Genomic DNA, 16,515 nt, shown 5'->3' on the forward strand with positions numbered 1-16,515 from the left:
TATTTACGAATCGGTAAATACTAATTACCTACATCGGGCCCCTGATGCACTAAACATTGAAGCAATATCAGAGAAACTCACAATAATATCTCTTAATATCCAGAACCTTTGATATAAGGCAGTGCAGTGTAAGGGAGGGTATATTCTGTTACTTTTGATATCTATATTTTAGTGAACAGTGTTTTCCTGTCTTAAGGCCCACTTTGTAGGAAGATGTGGGGTGTTGGGCTAGATGCTGTGTGCGAATGTTCTTCGGTCAGCACCATGATTCGTTTCGGTTGCCAGCTGCTTGTCTGCCCGTCTTGTAATTCACTTCCTGCCTTGTTTTCCCCAGGGGCTGCGGTGAACCTGACCCTCGTGACCCCAGAGAAGGCCATCAAGCTAGCTGCCAATGACTTCTTCCGGCAGGCGCTTTCCCAGGACGGGTGAGTGAGGCCGATGGGTGCATGGGTTGGGTGGGGAAGTGCCCGTGCCAACCATCCATTGGGTGTTGGGTTGTGGCTGAGTGTGTGAGCATTCACAGAGGAGAGCCTCACAGAGAAGGCCTGACTCCGAAGGTCAAAGACCTCTGCTGTGCAGAGCCTGAGTGTGTGGGGGTCTGCAGAGTCTGTGCACTCCGAATGTTCTAGAACAAAGAGTGTGTGGATATTCCTCGAGGCCACTCCTGCTGCATGACGTCACCGCCCTCAAAAAAACAGTACCACTTCGGAATTAATTCATTACGAAATGAATACGCTTTGAGCCCCGATTGCCAATATGGGTGACCCTCTACAAGCTTGGCGAAACTGCCCCTGCCAAGGGTCCATTGTACACTGGGGTTTGGATTTGTAGTATTTCACTGCATCCTCTTGTCAGACGCAGTTAAATGGGTTTGGAATATGTGCCAGTCCCTCATTAGAAGCTGCCCTTTAAGTAGCAAAGGCCACTTTGGGTATTATTCCAGAGCAGTCCTACCTCTTTAACTCCATTCCGTGCCTTTCAGGTTATTTTGCACTTCTCAATACATTGTCCACCAACTTTCAGTGATAAATAAACACTTGCGCAACACAATAACTAGGTGATGTAGAAGACAGGCTCTGCCATAGCGATCCACTCACTGCCTTTCTGAGACTTGCCATAAGGTTTTAGTTGTATTGGTGCTTCCATCCCTCGCAGAGATGAGCTTCCAGCTCTAAAGTGTTGCTTAGCAACAGGCCACATCATTCTCTCTCATCCGCACAGCAATGTAAAGGGGTCCTTTAAGGAGCTTTAGCTATACTCAGCATATATTCGAGAGATTTAGCGACCTCTCCCTGTTCGTTTGGTGCTCCGAAGCAATGCGATTAAAGGATATAAATGGAAAATGGAACGCAGTCAATATTTGTCAAGCAACATTGAACAGGCAACAATTAATGTCGTTTATAATTGGTACTTACTCATCCCAGGCCATGTTATGTTATAGGGGAATTTATATCGCGCACTAATACTCTGGAGTGTCCTGGCGTGTAGGTGGACAATGGCAGGAGGTAGCAGAAATATTAAGGCAGCTGTTTAAACAGAAAAGTTTAAAGATGTTTTTTAAAGATACGAAATCGTAAATATGCTGGAGATCATCCGGTAGAGAATTCCACATCATAGCTGCTTTGACTGATAAAGACTGACCACCAATCCGCAACCGACAGAACCTTGGGACCGCAAGCCGACGCTGGAGGATGAGAGCAAAGGTCACCTGGGCGTATAGAACGCAAAACGTGTTCTGATGTAGGCCGGGCCAGAGCCATGAAGCACCTTGTGTGTCATGGTTAGTGCTTTAAAATGCACTCGCTGGGCCACGGGGAGCCAATGAAGGTCGCGTAGATGCTGCCGAATGCTAGAGCTCCTCAAGAAATTAAAGAGGAGTCTGGCCACGGAATTCTGAATGACCTGGAGTTTTTTTTAAAGATAGCCAGGTGTACCAATGTAAAGAGCGTTGGCATAATCTAGGCGGGAGAGGATAAGCGCCTGGGCAACCATTTCCATAGTAGTGCGCGGGAGCAGAGGGAGAAATCATCTCAAGGCTTTAAGAGAGCCAAAACAGGCTCCTGTGAGTTTTTTAATTTGGTCATGGAACCGAAGATCTTCCCCAAACCATACCCCTAGATTCTTTGCAGGAACCGAAGATCTTCCCCAAACCATACCCCTAGATTCTTTGCAGGCCCACCCTCTGAGTTTGGGCGCAGAAAGTCAGGGATGCCATAGAGTCTCTCTAAAGGCAGGAGGAAACTAGCCGTAAAGGAGCACCTCTGACTTATCTTCATTACACTTGAGTCAAGCATGTGCCAGCCAGCAGAATACCAATGAGAGGCACTTGTGAGCAATATCAGTTCGTAGGTCAGAGTCCTTCCAAGTGAATAGAAGCTGAGTGTCATCGGCGTAGGCCATTATTTTAGCGCCCAGCTCCTCAGCTAAGAAAATCAGGGTGTCAAATAAATATTGACAAGCAGGGGGCTAAGTGTGCAACCCTGCGGGACCCTCGTGGACAGTTTCCTGATAGATGATGAAAAAGGTGGCATCCACACCTGCTGGGTGCGATCTTCAAGAAAAGACTTAACCCAATCCCAAGCTTGGCCCGCAATGCCAATGGTAGCCAATCGGGCGAGAAGTTGCTGGTAGGGCACCCAAATTCCCCAAATTGTCCAAAAAAAAACAAATCTAAAATTGGAGGACATAGTCCCCCTATTTTGATTTTTTTTAAATTATAAGATATGTTTCTCTTTCTCTCCGTAATTATATTACCCACTTGTAAAAGCACATGCTTTGCGCGTCTTTTCTGCAGCCCTTCCTGTGCTGTTTAACCCTCTTACGAGTCCAGTCTCTCACTGCCTACTTCCCAAGAATGAGTAAAGTCTGAACCGGAAGTGACGCAATGAACACTGTGTGCTCTTTAAACACAGCCCAGTGCATCCGGCGCTCACCATCCTTCCCTAGGGCTTTGCGATGGGTCGTGGGCAGGCACGACTAGACCTGATCGTGTGACTGGCACCTTGCGCGCCCAGTCTGTCGTAATATGGCGCACCTGGCCTTCGATGGAAGGGAGGAAGGTGTATTGGACAGCCCGTGAGAGTTGGACCTGTTCATCAGGCAGAAGGGCTGAGACAAGCAGGGTGGAGTGATAAAGGAGTAAAGGCAGTGCTAAGGATGACGTAGGGTCTGCAGTGGGCCGACAAATGCAGTGTAGGTGTGCCTGGCGGGCGGCGTTCAGTGCCCTTGAGCTTCCGAGCACCACTGGCTATGCGACGTGAAATCTGGGTCAGCTCTCCAGGAGCGCCCTGACACTGTGCCTGTTCTCTAGGCTGCCAGAGTGCCTCGTGTGCGATTACACTATCCATCTTCAAAGCGCCTGCACCCTCTGCCTGCTGCCTGCAGGACTGCGGAGGTGTGTGCAGAAGGAGCACCTCTGCTGTTGTGTGCCTCCCTGGGCACGCCTCCTCTCTCCAGGCCTCGCTCCAAGACTTTCCTTTCGGGTTCATCTTTCACTTCTGCAGCGTTATCCTTAACCTCTATCCTATTCCATGCCACCTCTGTGTCCCTGTGTAATGTAACTGGTACTCATTTAAAGCGCTCTAGTACCTTCAAGTAAAGTTCGCAAGAGACACAAATGCAAAAAGAAAAAAACGATCTATATCTCTAGTAAATCTTCCCCCTCTAACCTTTCTCACTCGTAAACAGCCCGACAGACGAACAACTGAATCATATCCTAAACATGCTTTCTTCCCTCACAAATTCTCACACCACCAGTGGAACACCCAGTACCCTCTCCGCCTTGTCCACATCTTGGATATGCCTTCGGCAGCAGTTTTTAACAAGCAAACATCACCACAAGAGGCATGGCAAACCCCATAGTCTAAATCTGCCTTGTTAATCATATGGATGTGATTGAATAAAGCGGCTCAGCGGTCTTTACCCTCTAGGCAATATGCACTTTTTTACAGAAGACAGCTGACACAGTACTATACAGTATGGAAATTGGGGATATACAATAAAAAGACCGGGTTCCAAAAGGAGAAATTTTTTAGCTTTCAAATATTGTAATATGGTGTAAAGGCACCTGCAATATATAGTCATAAATAAACTAATACCCTTTTTTAGCCTATTTTTTTTTATATACGTATGTATACAAAATGAAATATTCTCTGCATAATTAATGGCCAGTTTCTTCAATCAGTCATGCCCAATGTTATCTCATGGGCTTGTGTTACTTTGTGGTGGTGTTTCAGCTCGGTAGACAACCCCATAGCTGTCTTTTGTGCTGAAGCATGTCTATCTCCCAGCTCGTCATGGAGTTTCCATTGATTTCAATGGAAATTGCATTAAAGATCTAAAATAGCCTTAGCATCCAAGTGGTTAAGTCACTACAACCATGGAGGCTCACACAACTTTTTGAGGTCAGCAGAAACACCCGGGTCTTCTTTTCTTGATAGCTGTTTCTGTGAACGAGTTTGGATGTCCTCTGGCGTGGCATCTCGCACTCTTCAAATATGCTTTGATTTCATTTGACAAACAAAGTTTAAGGGATGGCTTTGCTGTTACAAAAATACGACCCCCGTATTCTTTGATGGTTGTGGAACCCGTGTGTTTTGCCGTTTCACTGTACCATTATCTTTTCTTGTTGCCTAACCATTGCGTTTAGACTAGAGAATTGAACCAAAGGGGTACTGAGTTAAAGAGTTATCTTTGATTCTGTAAGCCTTGAATATGATTTCCTTTGTGCCCAGGACTGCTGAGCCTCAGATAGCCTGCACACTGCTGGAGGCCACCTGGATGAAACATGGTTCTTTATCTTTGTTCTTGGCAGCCTGGAGATCCTGGTCCCTCAGCACCAGGGTTAGGAGCCACTGACTTTTCTATTTTGTCAGTTACAGGATTGTCTGTTTCATACTGGCCTCAAAGGTTCCTAGTACATTGCAGTTTGGATCATGAGCTGCATGGAGCCAGGGAAGGACAGCAGGTACTGACAGACGCCCTGGCTGAACTCATGGTAGATCAGAGACACTGTTCCAGGGACAAGGAAGTCATGGAATGGCAGCAGGGTAGAGCAGTGCCTCCTGCACCATTTATTGCCTCAGAGGCCGTTTCACCCTCTTTTCTCGTCGCCTGTCCATGTCTCTTCCCCTCTTGTCATCTCCTCTTCTGTCAGAATTCCATGCTGTACCCTCTCCCCCATGATAACCTCTCCAGCTTGGCCAGTCTCCTCTCATTGACTTCCATTCTGCTCCGTTTCACTTGTGTCTGCAGTGGCTGGTACTTGTTTACCCTTACACCTGTCATGCAAGTTTCAGGTGGTGGCCATTTTGACTCCCTCCTGTCCAGGAGATACATTTCATTGAATCAACATTTTCCAGTGACATGCCTTCATAATCCCTTCACCCCAACCACCCCCCTCCCCAATTGATAAGAGTGGAGTTGGAAGAGTAAACCAGCAGTTTGAGGCCATGTCAAACTGTGCCCATAATTTTTTAATTTAAGAAAAATTGTTCCCCTGCTTGTTGCGAAAAGATAACCGTCCTGGTGCTGTTAATTCCGATCGTTGAGATGCTTCAAATGCAGTGCAAGGCAAGGACTGTCTCCTGTGCTGTGAAACCGAGGTCAGAGAAAAGCCCTGAGGGATCTGCAAGTGAGAGGTTTCGAACAAGACTAAAATAGGGGGATGTGCCCTCTCTGATAGAAAAAAAAGATACCCACACCAGGGCAGTACCATCACTGATACATAGCTCCAAGTAATTGATATTTTAATAAACATTTCTATACATTTTTAAAACAACCATGTTATTACAGTGCATATCAATTTAACCCCTTGCGTGCTCGTGACGGAACTATTCCGTCACAAGCCACAGTGGGGCTGTGCTGGTGACGGAATGGTTCCGTCACGGCCCAGGCGCCGCGCCTGCGTGGCGCTGATTCCGCGCCTGCGCTGAGCATTGCATTGAGCGGGCGGGGCCGTGACGGAACCATTCCGTCACAAGCACAGAGCCATCGTGGCTCGTGACGGAGTCGTTCCGTCATGAGCATGGTGGCGCCACACAGCCCCCCCTGCCCCCTAGCGCTGCGGCAGAATTACCGCCGCGGCCAAGGGGTTAAAGCACAAACAATTTTATTTTAAAATGTACTCTTTATGTGACTTGGACTATCCTTTCATAAGTGCAGACAATACATTTATACCTCAGTAAACAATACAAGCAAACTGTGTTGAGGGTCAGCTTTAACTTGTTTTTAGTGGGTGATCGCCGCTATGCAATACTATAAGATACTGATTTGGACCCTGAGTAAATGGTTTCTCTCACTGGCGGTAAGTTAAACTCAACATTGTGTCTGCTCTTCCTGTGAGAACTGTGTGTCAACCCCTTGATTATCCTCTGCCTGTTATACAGTCTATATTTAATTGTGAACCACACCCCCGTATAGTGTTTTATGCAGTTGGGAGGGCCTGCCATTCACGGTGCCCTATAATCGGAAACCCTTTCAGTTTCCAACATTATTGCTTCCCCCTATCCGTTGCATGTATATGTATAGCTGAGTTTCTAACTGATGTACATTCTGCGTCCACCCATTTTTTTGTCTCCCTCACACAGTTTATGTTTTGTTAAGTGCTGTTGTTGCTCTTCATGACATAGCTACGCAACATGTTGCTACCACTATGGTCAAATCTACACACCATCTCATTCTTCCTTCTTTTGGCTCTGGGCATCAAGACCATCATGCTCACTGTCCGAAAACGGTCTATTCTTCCACCCACTACTTTTGCTATTGTTTTAGTCATATGTTTCCAGTAGTCTAAAAGATTTTAGCACGCCTAAAGACAGATTGTGATCGAATTTGTCTTTAGACCTTCACGTCTGGGAGATTAATCTTTAATCTCCATATCTTTCTGAGTTTCCTTAAGGGTGAGAGTTTTGATGAAGAAAATTAAATTGTATAAATTTGAACAGGACAATGATGCCACTGCTGGTAAGTGTAAAAGATCTAGGAGGGCTGCCATTGAGTAGACCAATATCTTAGAGTTCAAGGAAGTTTAACTGCCCAAAATAAAGCCATTTTGATCATGAGCTGAGACAGAGAGTAAGGGCAACAATCTATTTGCTAGCACCTTCCCCAGGATTTTATAGTGTATAGTCATCATGGAGAGTGGTCGCTTCAAAGTCTTATCAAAACTATCACAGCCAGATTGCACAATCACTACTAGAATCTCTGTCATTGGCGGAAGCATGAGCAAAGTTTCAGTCTGGTTATAGACATCCAAGAGCTGAGGAGCCAGCAGTCTTTTGTATGTTAAGTAACATTTGTTTGACAGCCCATCTGACCCTCTGTTCTGGCCCTTGGTTATCACGTCTATAGATTGAGTAGTTTCAGCCAGGGGTGCCTCCAAAGCAAGTCTTTGATCTTCTTATGAAATGGGAAGAGAGTGATGTCCTTATAACTTCAGTAAATGCGCCCTTTATCTCAAATGGTAGCTCATCCAAGGAGGTGTAGTAATTAACAAAAATGTAATTATGTTGGTCTGTGCATAGTGCACACTCCAGGTTATCTCCTCACAGCATTGCCACTGGAATTTGGAGCCCCCCAGGTTAGGAAGCTTGCTAACAACCTGCCTGATCTAACACCCTCTCAGAGTTGCTTGGCTGTGGATTCATTGAAAGCAAATCCGGTTCAATCTATGTTTGATCGTCTTGTACCTTTCCCTACATGCTAGTAATCTATCATTGCTCTCAATGTCAACCCCAGAATCCCTCAGAGGACTATGCATGGCAGCCTTTCCCTTGCATACTTCCCTCTCTAGCAGCATTCGTGTCCTGATACACGCTCACTGAATCATGATGTACCTCCACTTTCCCAACAATAGTCCACATTGGCATCCCTTACAGCCCCCAATACGCTGCATCTCACAGTGCTGCCGCCTAAAGTTTCCTTGGGGGAATGCTAACAGGCAATATACCCTAGTTCAGTTTAACTAAGAGCAGCCAGTGGGCCTTATTATTTTGTATGCGTCCTGAGCTTCAGCCATGAGTCCCATATTCAGGAACGTTTCTGGGTTGCCTGTGTTGCCTCTAATCATCGATATGCTGCCTCGAAGCCACTAGTGACAGTCAAGCCCAACAATTCATGGAGTGCCTCCACTGCTGCAGCAGACCCCTCAGCTTGTGTAGAGTAGCGGATGGTCTGTCAACCTTATGTATTATTCTCCTGTGTTGTAGTCTAGATTTCGGTCTGTTCTGGGATGACCAATAAATAGGGCTCCCAGAGTATGTCAGAGCTTTAGCCCATTTCCATACTTCTTATGTATCAGTGAAGATGTGAGATTATCCATTGTACAAGACTTTCAGGTCCGCTTAGAATCAAAGATCATGTACTTGAGGGGTAATTTAGGGAGTTGTTTCTTAACTTCCAGATATGCTCTCCTCTGTTGTTGCACCATTGGAGTGTCATCTGGAAAAATCAGTACTTGTTCATCATCAATTGTGTATGGGCCATCCAGACCAGTCTGGAGTGTTTGTGGTGCCCTGACCATAAGAACCTGTCTATCTACAATGCCTAAACTGTGTGACCCTGTGCAGTTGCTTTCCTACACCGTGACTCCTTTTCCATGATCATTATATTTTAGGGCACCTTGAGATAATTGTGCAGAGACCTCTCTTGCATATTGTTTACTTTACAATAATTTTGCTCAATCTATAAGAATAAAGGCCTTATAAGGGAGTCTCAAAACACCTGCCTAGGCATACTTGCCTACCACAATCTGTTAACTGGAAACCAGGCTTCTGTAACAGCATGGGCCTGTGAAAAATGCTGTGCATCATGCCGACAGTCTCACTCATAGTGCATTGCATGGCCTCTTCAAGGAGTAGAAGCTGAAGAAAATGGCCCTGCCGGCCCACTTTTTGGCAGTGCTGGGGTCACCTCTCCTCACACACTGCAGGATTATGCCACTTTGGCTGTAGTACATGTTTACAGATAAAAGACCTGGCTGGCCCTGTGGATGGCAGTAGTGACAGTTAGGTCTTGTGCTTGTTCAACTGAGAAGAAGTAAGTACATTTATTGCACAGTTAATTAAAACTCACAATTTAAAATACATAACAATTGGTTATCAAACATTTAAAATTATTTACGTAGTACGTATTGTCGATTAGTCAGTTAATGTACTTCGTTTAGATCGTGAGCTCAGGGATGCTCAGGGCAATGTCTGGCTATTGCACATTTACATCTTTTTGTGCTTCATTAATTCTTTTTGCCACTGCGTCAAGGTATTTTGTAATTCTGCAGTTTAGTTGGGTCTCTTGCGGATTGAAACACAGTTTGACTGGCTGTCGGCAGGATCTAATCCCCTTCTGATTCCATATTGCACGTAATAGTGTTCTCCTTAGGTCCGTTAAACTGGGACAAATACATATTGTGTGGACTAGATCTTCAGGACCTGTTTTGCAGAGTCGACAAATTTGGTCGTCCTGAGTCCTCTTCCATGGAGCCAGATGAGGGAGAATTGGAAGAATGCCTAACCGCAGCTTTAGGAATTTTTCCTTAATCTTCTGTTTGAATCCTTGATCTAAATACACTTGAGGCTTTAGAGTTTTATAGGCGTTTAAGACTATCCATCCGTGTGCCCTTTTTGCCAGAGTTTCTTTGTCTTCCAGCAGGGATGTAATTTTAGTTACTTTTGTTACAAGCTTTTTAAAGTGTTTGTGGTCTACTGGGCTGTTCCAAAGACCAGTCAGCTCGAGATTTTGTAGAGATTCCGTCAGATACTCTCTAGCATGTGATCGTTCGCGTCTTTGCAGTTCAGTCCAGAGGTGGGAATTTAGGGTGCCTGGCTCTGCGTTTCTGATCTTGTGCCAGCATTTTATGAAGCTGCCCCTTCTTTCCACCGTTTGCTTTTGTACCCCGAACTCCAGACGGATTTGTGCTGGTGAGACATAACTAGGAAGCTGGAAGATTGACCTATAGGTTCTGGCGATTACTTTGTCTATTGTCAGAGCATCTTTTCCAAAAGTTGGTTCACTCCCATATGTTTGTGTCGGTTGGAGACGAGCTCTCAGTACCTGCAGAAAAGGGTCGAGCGTGTGGTCAGGCAAAAGCTTCTTCAAGGGTTTCATCGCGAGGAAGGTCATGGTTCCTTTTCGGTGTAGCAACTCTAATTGAGGTTTAAACGACCCTCTGCTATCCAGAAGGACACCCAGGTACTTGTAGCACGTCACTTGGTCCAATTTTTGACGATCCAGGAACCAATTGTTCTTCCTGGCCTTCTTGTAATTCACAGCCATGATTCTTGTTTTTTTCAAATTGATGGTTAAGCCGTTACGATGCGAGAATGAGCTAGTAGTGTTCAAAAGATGTTGGAGGCCTGTTGGAGTGCAGCTTATTAGAACAAGATCGTCAGCATAGAGGAGATTGGTCAGCGTAATGTCCCCTAGCCGCGGGGCGTGCGATTTGGTATTGTCCAGTTCCCCTGGTAGATCTGCCAGGTAAAGGTTGAACAGGGTCGGGGCTAGGACGCACCCTTGTTTCAGGCCTTTGGAGGTGTTAATTCGCCTTGAAAGGTGCGTCCCGTCTCCCAGCTTGATCTTTAGCCACGTGTTGGTGTGGAGTAGGATGAGTTGCCTCAAGAGGGGGTGGGGTATCCCCCATTTTTCAAGCTTTTGCCATAATTTACCCCGGTCCACATGGTCAAAGGCTGAACTGTAGTCTATGAAGCACAGGAACAGCGAGTTTTTTCCTAGTTTTGCCGCATCTGTAAGTAGGGATAGAGCCATGATATTTGTGGAAGTACCCTGTCCTCTGCAGAATCCTGTTTGGGTCGGTGGAATTATATGCATTGTCTCTGCCCATGAAGTCAGTTCTTCTAATAGTATGCCAGCATAATATTTGGCCTCTATATCTAGTAGGGCTATCAGCCGATAATTTGCAGGATTGCTCCGGTCTCCTTGCTTATAGATAGGGCTTACGATAGATCCTTTCCAGGATTCCGGGCATGTCTCTAATTCCAGTGTGCTCGAAAAGAGTGGCACTAAGATATCGCTCCAGAATTCGATGTCGTGCTTGAATATTGACGGTGGTATCCCGTTTGGGCCCGGGGCTCCTTCCGCTTTCCCCTTCTTTATTTGGGTTTTTATCCGACTGATGGTTATTTTGATGTCATTTTCAGTGTTGAATATTGATGCGCTGTTATTCTTTTCTCCCCCTGCCTTCTGTTGGTCATGTTGTACTCTGATGTTTTCTCCTGCGTTTCTGGGCCCTTTTCCTACCTTCCTTGTTTCACTGATCTCCGTAATAAGCTCATTTCCTTGTGTTGTCGGACCTGTGGAGTTGTCTTCGTTGGGTTGATTAAAGTGATTGTGCAGGTAATCTGCCCAAACTGGCTCTGATATATATGAGCTTATCCCGTGGTGCCCTGGCCGCTGCAGGCTATGAATTGTTTTCCAAAAGTTGGCGCTGTTTTTTTGTTTTGAATCGTGCTTTATTTTTGCCCAAAGTTCATCATTCGTCTGCCTTGTGTTTTCCCAAGTTGCCTTTTTCAGACTTGCTTTTAAACCGCGTAGGATGTAATGTAGGGGCTCTTTTGTAGGCTGTGTGCGCAATTGCTTCAAAGCTTGCTTGATGTCCCTTTTGAGGCTTTTTATCTCCGGTGTGCTTGTCTTTCTCGATGTAGCCTTCGAGGGTTTGCCTTTAGACGCCATTGGTTTAGTTGCATATTTGGTCCCAAGCGCCTTCGTGAAGCCTTCCCAGACCTCTATTTGGTTTCCGGCCGAAGTCCCTTGATGTATTAGTTCCTTCGCGTCAATAGACAGCGCCTCGATATTGTCTTGTTTGAATCTAATGCGTTTGAAGTCTGTTGTATGTTCAGAGCCTGCGGTTGACCTGACTTCCTTGGGGTTCCCACTAAGAGGCTTTAAGACTATTTCTTGTAGCAGGTGGTCGCTTTGATCACTGGCACCCAATTGATATGAGCTGATGACGTCAAATAGCGGGAGCGTTACAAATGCGTAGTCTAAATAAGAGGAGGTTGTGGCGGAGTGGTAAGTTGATGCGCGGGGGGTGTCTTCTGTAAACCGTCCGTTCAGCGCCCTTAAGTTTAATTGCTCTAGATCTTTTAGCAATTGTGTTGAGCACTTTGTTCTTTTAGTTGCCGGCACTTGTGCTTGCGCTGAGAGAATTTTATCAGACAATAGTTTGCAAGTATTGTACTTAGTAACCCTTCCAAAAAACATTCAGTGCTAAATCTCATAGTTCGTTCGGTGAGGCCCCCTATTCGAATGTTGGTCCTCATAGCTTTTCCTTTTGCACTTTTGGCCCTGTATTCAAGGAATGACATTCTGTCTTGCACCTTCTCAAAGTGCTACCTGAGCACTCCGATCTTGGTGTCAGTTTTGCTGCGGCTTCTGATACTAAAACTGCCATTTTCTTCTGATTCGAGTTAATAATACATCAAGCACTAGAGTGTCAATCTTTTCTACCAGTGCTTTATGCTTTATAGTGAGCAGTAGAAGTTCAATATGTCGGAAGTATCTGCAGTTGCAGTCACCCCATACCTCCATGCCCTAATCTTCAACTGTCCACTCTCCTCTGTCTCTTACATTCTCTCGCGGGTTCTGCCAATCTTCCATGCATGTCTTCCCGTCTTTCTGAGCATTATTTTTTATCACTGATTATTTCCCTCGTACACTCACCTTTCACCAGCTCCATCCCTCACCCTTATAGCCTGTTACTTTCACTCAGTGGCTCTGCCCCACTTTCATCCATTTTTTCTTCAATGCTGTAACTTCCCATAGGTAAATAGTAGATATTTTTAAGTAACGGCTTGTAAAAAAAAAAATTGACTCAACAAAAGCTCAGTTATTCTTGTTTGAAATACAAGGTCCAAGCAGGTCATACAAGTAATTATCCTGGGCCACTCAGTTATGCAACTGTATGGCTGTGGTGTTTTTTGCATAGTTGTATATTTGCTGCATTTGCCGCATAAAGTATTATTTGCCTCATAAAGTCATAATCTACAGATTTTAACAGAAACAAAAATGGTTTTAGCCAAAACGGTTAAAAAGTTACTAAAAACGCAGCGACGTGTTGCCACGCGGTGGAAGGACGTTTGCAAATGGTGACTGGTCACCTTTCTGCTGCTTATTTCTGTATTTAGGTGTTAAACTGGTATTAATTAGATGCAACCAGTGGTTAGGCAGTGTTAACAAGTTTAAAAATTACAAATTGATATTGTAATGCTATCACAAAATTTGCAGCATTATGCCACATAATTTACTCAACCTTGCCTCCTAATTTGGCTCTCCCCTGCTGCTGAATTACAGTGGCCCTGCATATATCACATCAAACTTATTTCCAAGCAACATACATAACTTCTAAATTATTATTAAGCTAACAGAGTCTTACTCTTCGCTGTTCAACATTTGTCTCTGAATATTTCTGATAATCTGACTTGCTGACTTCGGTTGTTCAATGCAATAATTGCTGGCTTCACAATCACTCTGCTCCAGATGACGTCTAATTTTGTCTACAATTCCGAGTGTGCATTGTGAACTCTTTAGGATTACTATACTTTATGTAACACTCACCCTACTGTGTTCATTCTAAACCCTACTGTCATTTTAGTTTGGTGACATTATAAAATAAAATGAAATGGTCTGAGCAAGAATGTTAACAGAGTTGCGATTTACATTTTGGGAAAGAAAGGCTAACATCGGATTTTTCCATAAGTTGCTATTCACTTACCAGCCTCGTCCCCATTTGTATCTGAAAATGTGGCAACCCTATGTACATCTATCATATGCCCACTTTAAATTCACCTCTTACCTACATTCTCAGCAAAAGCCTGTAGTGATGTGGGCGTTTTCCTTTTCATTTGCGGGATACCCTGTAATTCATTCCTGTAGAACAGAGGAACGAGTGGAAAAATACAGTACCAGATGGACCCCAGGCCCCTCCTGGTGATGGTTGTGACAGCAGCGTGGTGCACTAATATGTGCAGTCACTGGTTTGAGAACAGCACCGCGGACTAGAGGGGTATTTCACTTTCAGTGCAGGAGCGGAAACGCTCTCCAGGTGTGGTGCCGTTTTCAAGTCACCAGGGAGCGCCGCCGTTTAAGTACGGAACGGCTGCTTCCTTTGCACTAAAAAAAAAAATGCATACACACACAAACATCAGAAAATGTGGTTGGGCTTTTTCCTACCTCGCGGCACTTTCAGTGGAGATGAGCGCCGCACAGTGACCTCTATTGGTATAGCAGCGCGCGAATTAAACTGAGGTTTCACATTCACCTACTGTTATAATGTATTCATTTGCACTGACAATAGATTACAATGAATTTCAGAACTGCAATATTTGCCATTATGCACATTTAACATTTACACCCTCTCCGGTCGCACACAGTAGATCTCTGACACGCATCTAGTCTTGACCGACTGCCCCTTATGTCTTCTCTTCTGTGTCGATCCATATGTGCTGCGTTCCCTCCACAGTTTAGTGTCTTTCCAGGTCTCTTCCTCTAGCTGTTTTAGGAGCCATGTTAACCCTTAATCTCTCCTGTATATCGCTACGTGCCATTCTTTCACCCATTGGCGCGGCCAGTGTGTCATGCATGGACGCTAGTGCCAGCAAGGAAATGAAAGGGCCTCCTGGCGCTGTTTGAACTGTGAAACACATCTATAATCAGGGTTCAGCCCCCCCCCGCCCCCAGGTTTCTGTGCCTGGTGCCACTGCACCTGCTGCACAAATGGAAGCTACGCGCCTGCTTTCAACCTCGCCTTTCTCTTGGCGTCTAGGTTATATCTTTGTCCAAATCTTCGCACCTCCTCCTGATTATATTATATGGTTTCTGCATTTGCAGCTCTCTTCCTTTCCTTCTGTGCCCCCCTTTCTACATTAATGCCTCTCCTAAGTATTTCCCATAGTTCCATTAATCATCTGTCGTCATTCGTGTCACTCTTTACAATGATTTTTCTCTCATTTTCTGTTTCCCTCTGCCCCAGCATTTCTCTATATTTTCTCCGTTTAGTTCAATGCCTTTCTCAAATTACGCCTTTTTCTTGCTGGCTGTTTTTTCTCCCTTTTATCTGTTTTTCTTTAACTGTCTTCTCGTGTCTCTCACTGTCCATAGTTTTCCGTCCCTCTTTTCTTGCCCAGAGTTCTCAATTTCACTTTTGTCTCAGTTCCAAAGTCTCTTCTTCCTCGTTTCCCGCCTCCCTACACACTTGACCTTCGCTCTCGTTGTTCTCTTCTCATGCAGTAAAAGCGCTGAGTTGGCATCTTTTCCTTCCAGCCACAAATTAAAACTGTAAACTGACACTGCCCTGTCGCAGAGGAAGGAACTGCGCCCGTGACTGTGGCCTCGATGGCACGTCACGTCCGGTGCATGTGACACTGCGCCTCTGGGCGGTTAATTGACTCTCTTGGTACAATCAAAGCTCCAGTGGAAACTCGTCGATCAAATCCTCTCCTCTGTCCATAAACCACAGTACATATGCTAATCAGCAACCCAAACAAAGAGGAGAAGAAACGCTCCTGTGTCATTCAGGGCCAAACAAGGAACCATGCATCACTCCAGACGGTCATCCATAAGTCAATGCAGTTAAAAACAACCCGGCATTTGAAAGTTAAATTTATCCATGGATTAATTCATTCATTCATCTATTTTTTCATCCATTCTGATAGAGACTTCTGGCTGCATAGGACCCGTACCCTCCAGTTCTGCCCCGCCTCCCCCTCCACATAAATACCCAATGCATTATCCCCCACATTGTAATAACCAAAGAAAGATTCCGGTGGGGTAAAAGGCCATGTTTAATCACAACACTGAATAAACATGACAAGTACATAACATGCATATTTGATATTCAAAATCACATTTTCCAACACATTTCGTGTACCTCTCACATTCCCAGCCCTAAGGGAGGAGCCCCATCTGGCTCGCATCTCGCACTGGGTATCCTATGCCAGGTGCCGTGCACCTGCCCCTTAGAGTGGTGGGCCCGCACCCCTGGTCCTTGTCCGGCATTACCAGGGCCCACCCCTCTACCACCAGGCTGCCCTGGGACGCCCGGGAGGCTCGAAATCTGTCGCCCTAGCCTCCCCAGCCGGTGGTGACTTCCTCCCAGCAGAGAGCTTACCATATCCCCCCTCAGAGCTGGCCTATGGAGTCCGCCAAGCGGCCTCCCATCAACCACTGTTTACTGATCGCAGGTCACATTTCCGCAACAACGCCCCCCTCACACCACTAATCTAAGGGACGGGTGGGTGGGAGTTAAAAGTGAAGGCTGGTCCTGCTCGCGGAGAAGGCAGCAACGGGGCACTATGCAGTCCTGGAGTGGTGGAGGGAACAGAGACCCCGGTCACAGGGAGTTGACCCTAAATAGGCCAAAGGTCTCCGCCCCCACCACTCCGGATGTGCGTAGTCGCCCGTGACCCGGATGTACAAGGGGGCGGCCTGCCGCCGATTGGCCGCCCGGCCGCCCAACCAGAATGACTGCGGGGCGGGGCCCGGAGGTGCCGGGTCCTAAGGGCGCGC

The 16,515-nt window shown here is 45.8% G+C and overlaps 1 protein-coding gene across 5 annotated transcripts in view; it reads left to right on the plus strand.

Moving 5' to 3' along the window:
• Positions 1–16,515, plus strand: part of SLC25A22 (solute carrier family 25 member 22) — a 288,778-nt gene that overhangs the window by 160,418 nt on the left and 111,845 nt on the right. For all 5 annotated transcript variants that reach the window (XR_013608855.1, XM_078682804.1, XM_078682808.1 and 2 more), the window contains one exon: positions 335–425. Coding sequence is in view for 4 of the 5 variants with exons in the window: in XM_078682804.1 (XP_078538930.1) it covers positions 335–425 (91 nt within the window). In the remaining variant the exon portion in view is untranslated. The remainder of the gene's footprint in view (positions 1–334; positions 426–16,515) is intronic.

The sequence above is a fragment of the Lissotriton helveticus genome, chromosome 3_1, assembly GCF_964261635.1.
Source record: "Lissotriton helveticus chromosome 3_1, aLisHel1.1, whole genome shotgun sequence".
Lineage (NCBI taxonomy): Eukaryota > Metazoa > Chordata > Amphibia > Caudata > Salamandridae > Lissotriton > Lissotriton helveticus.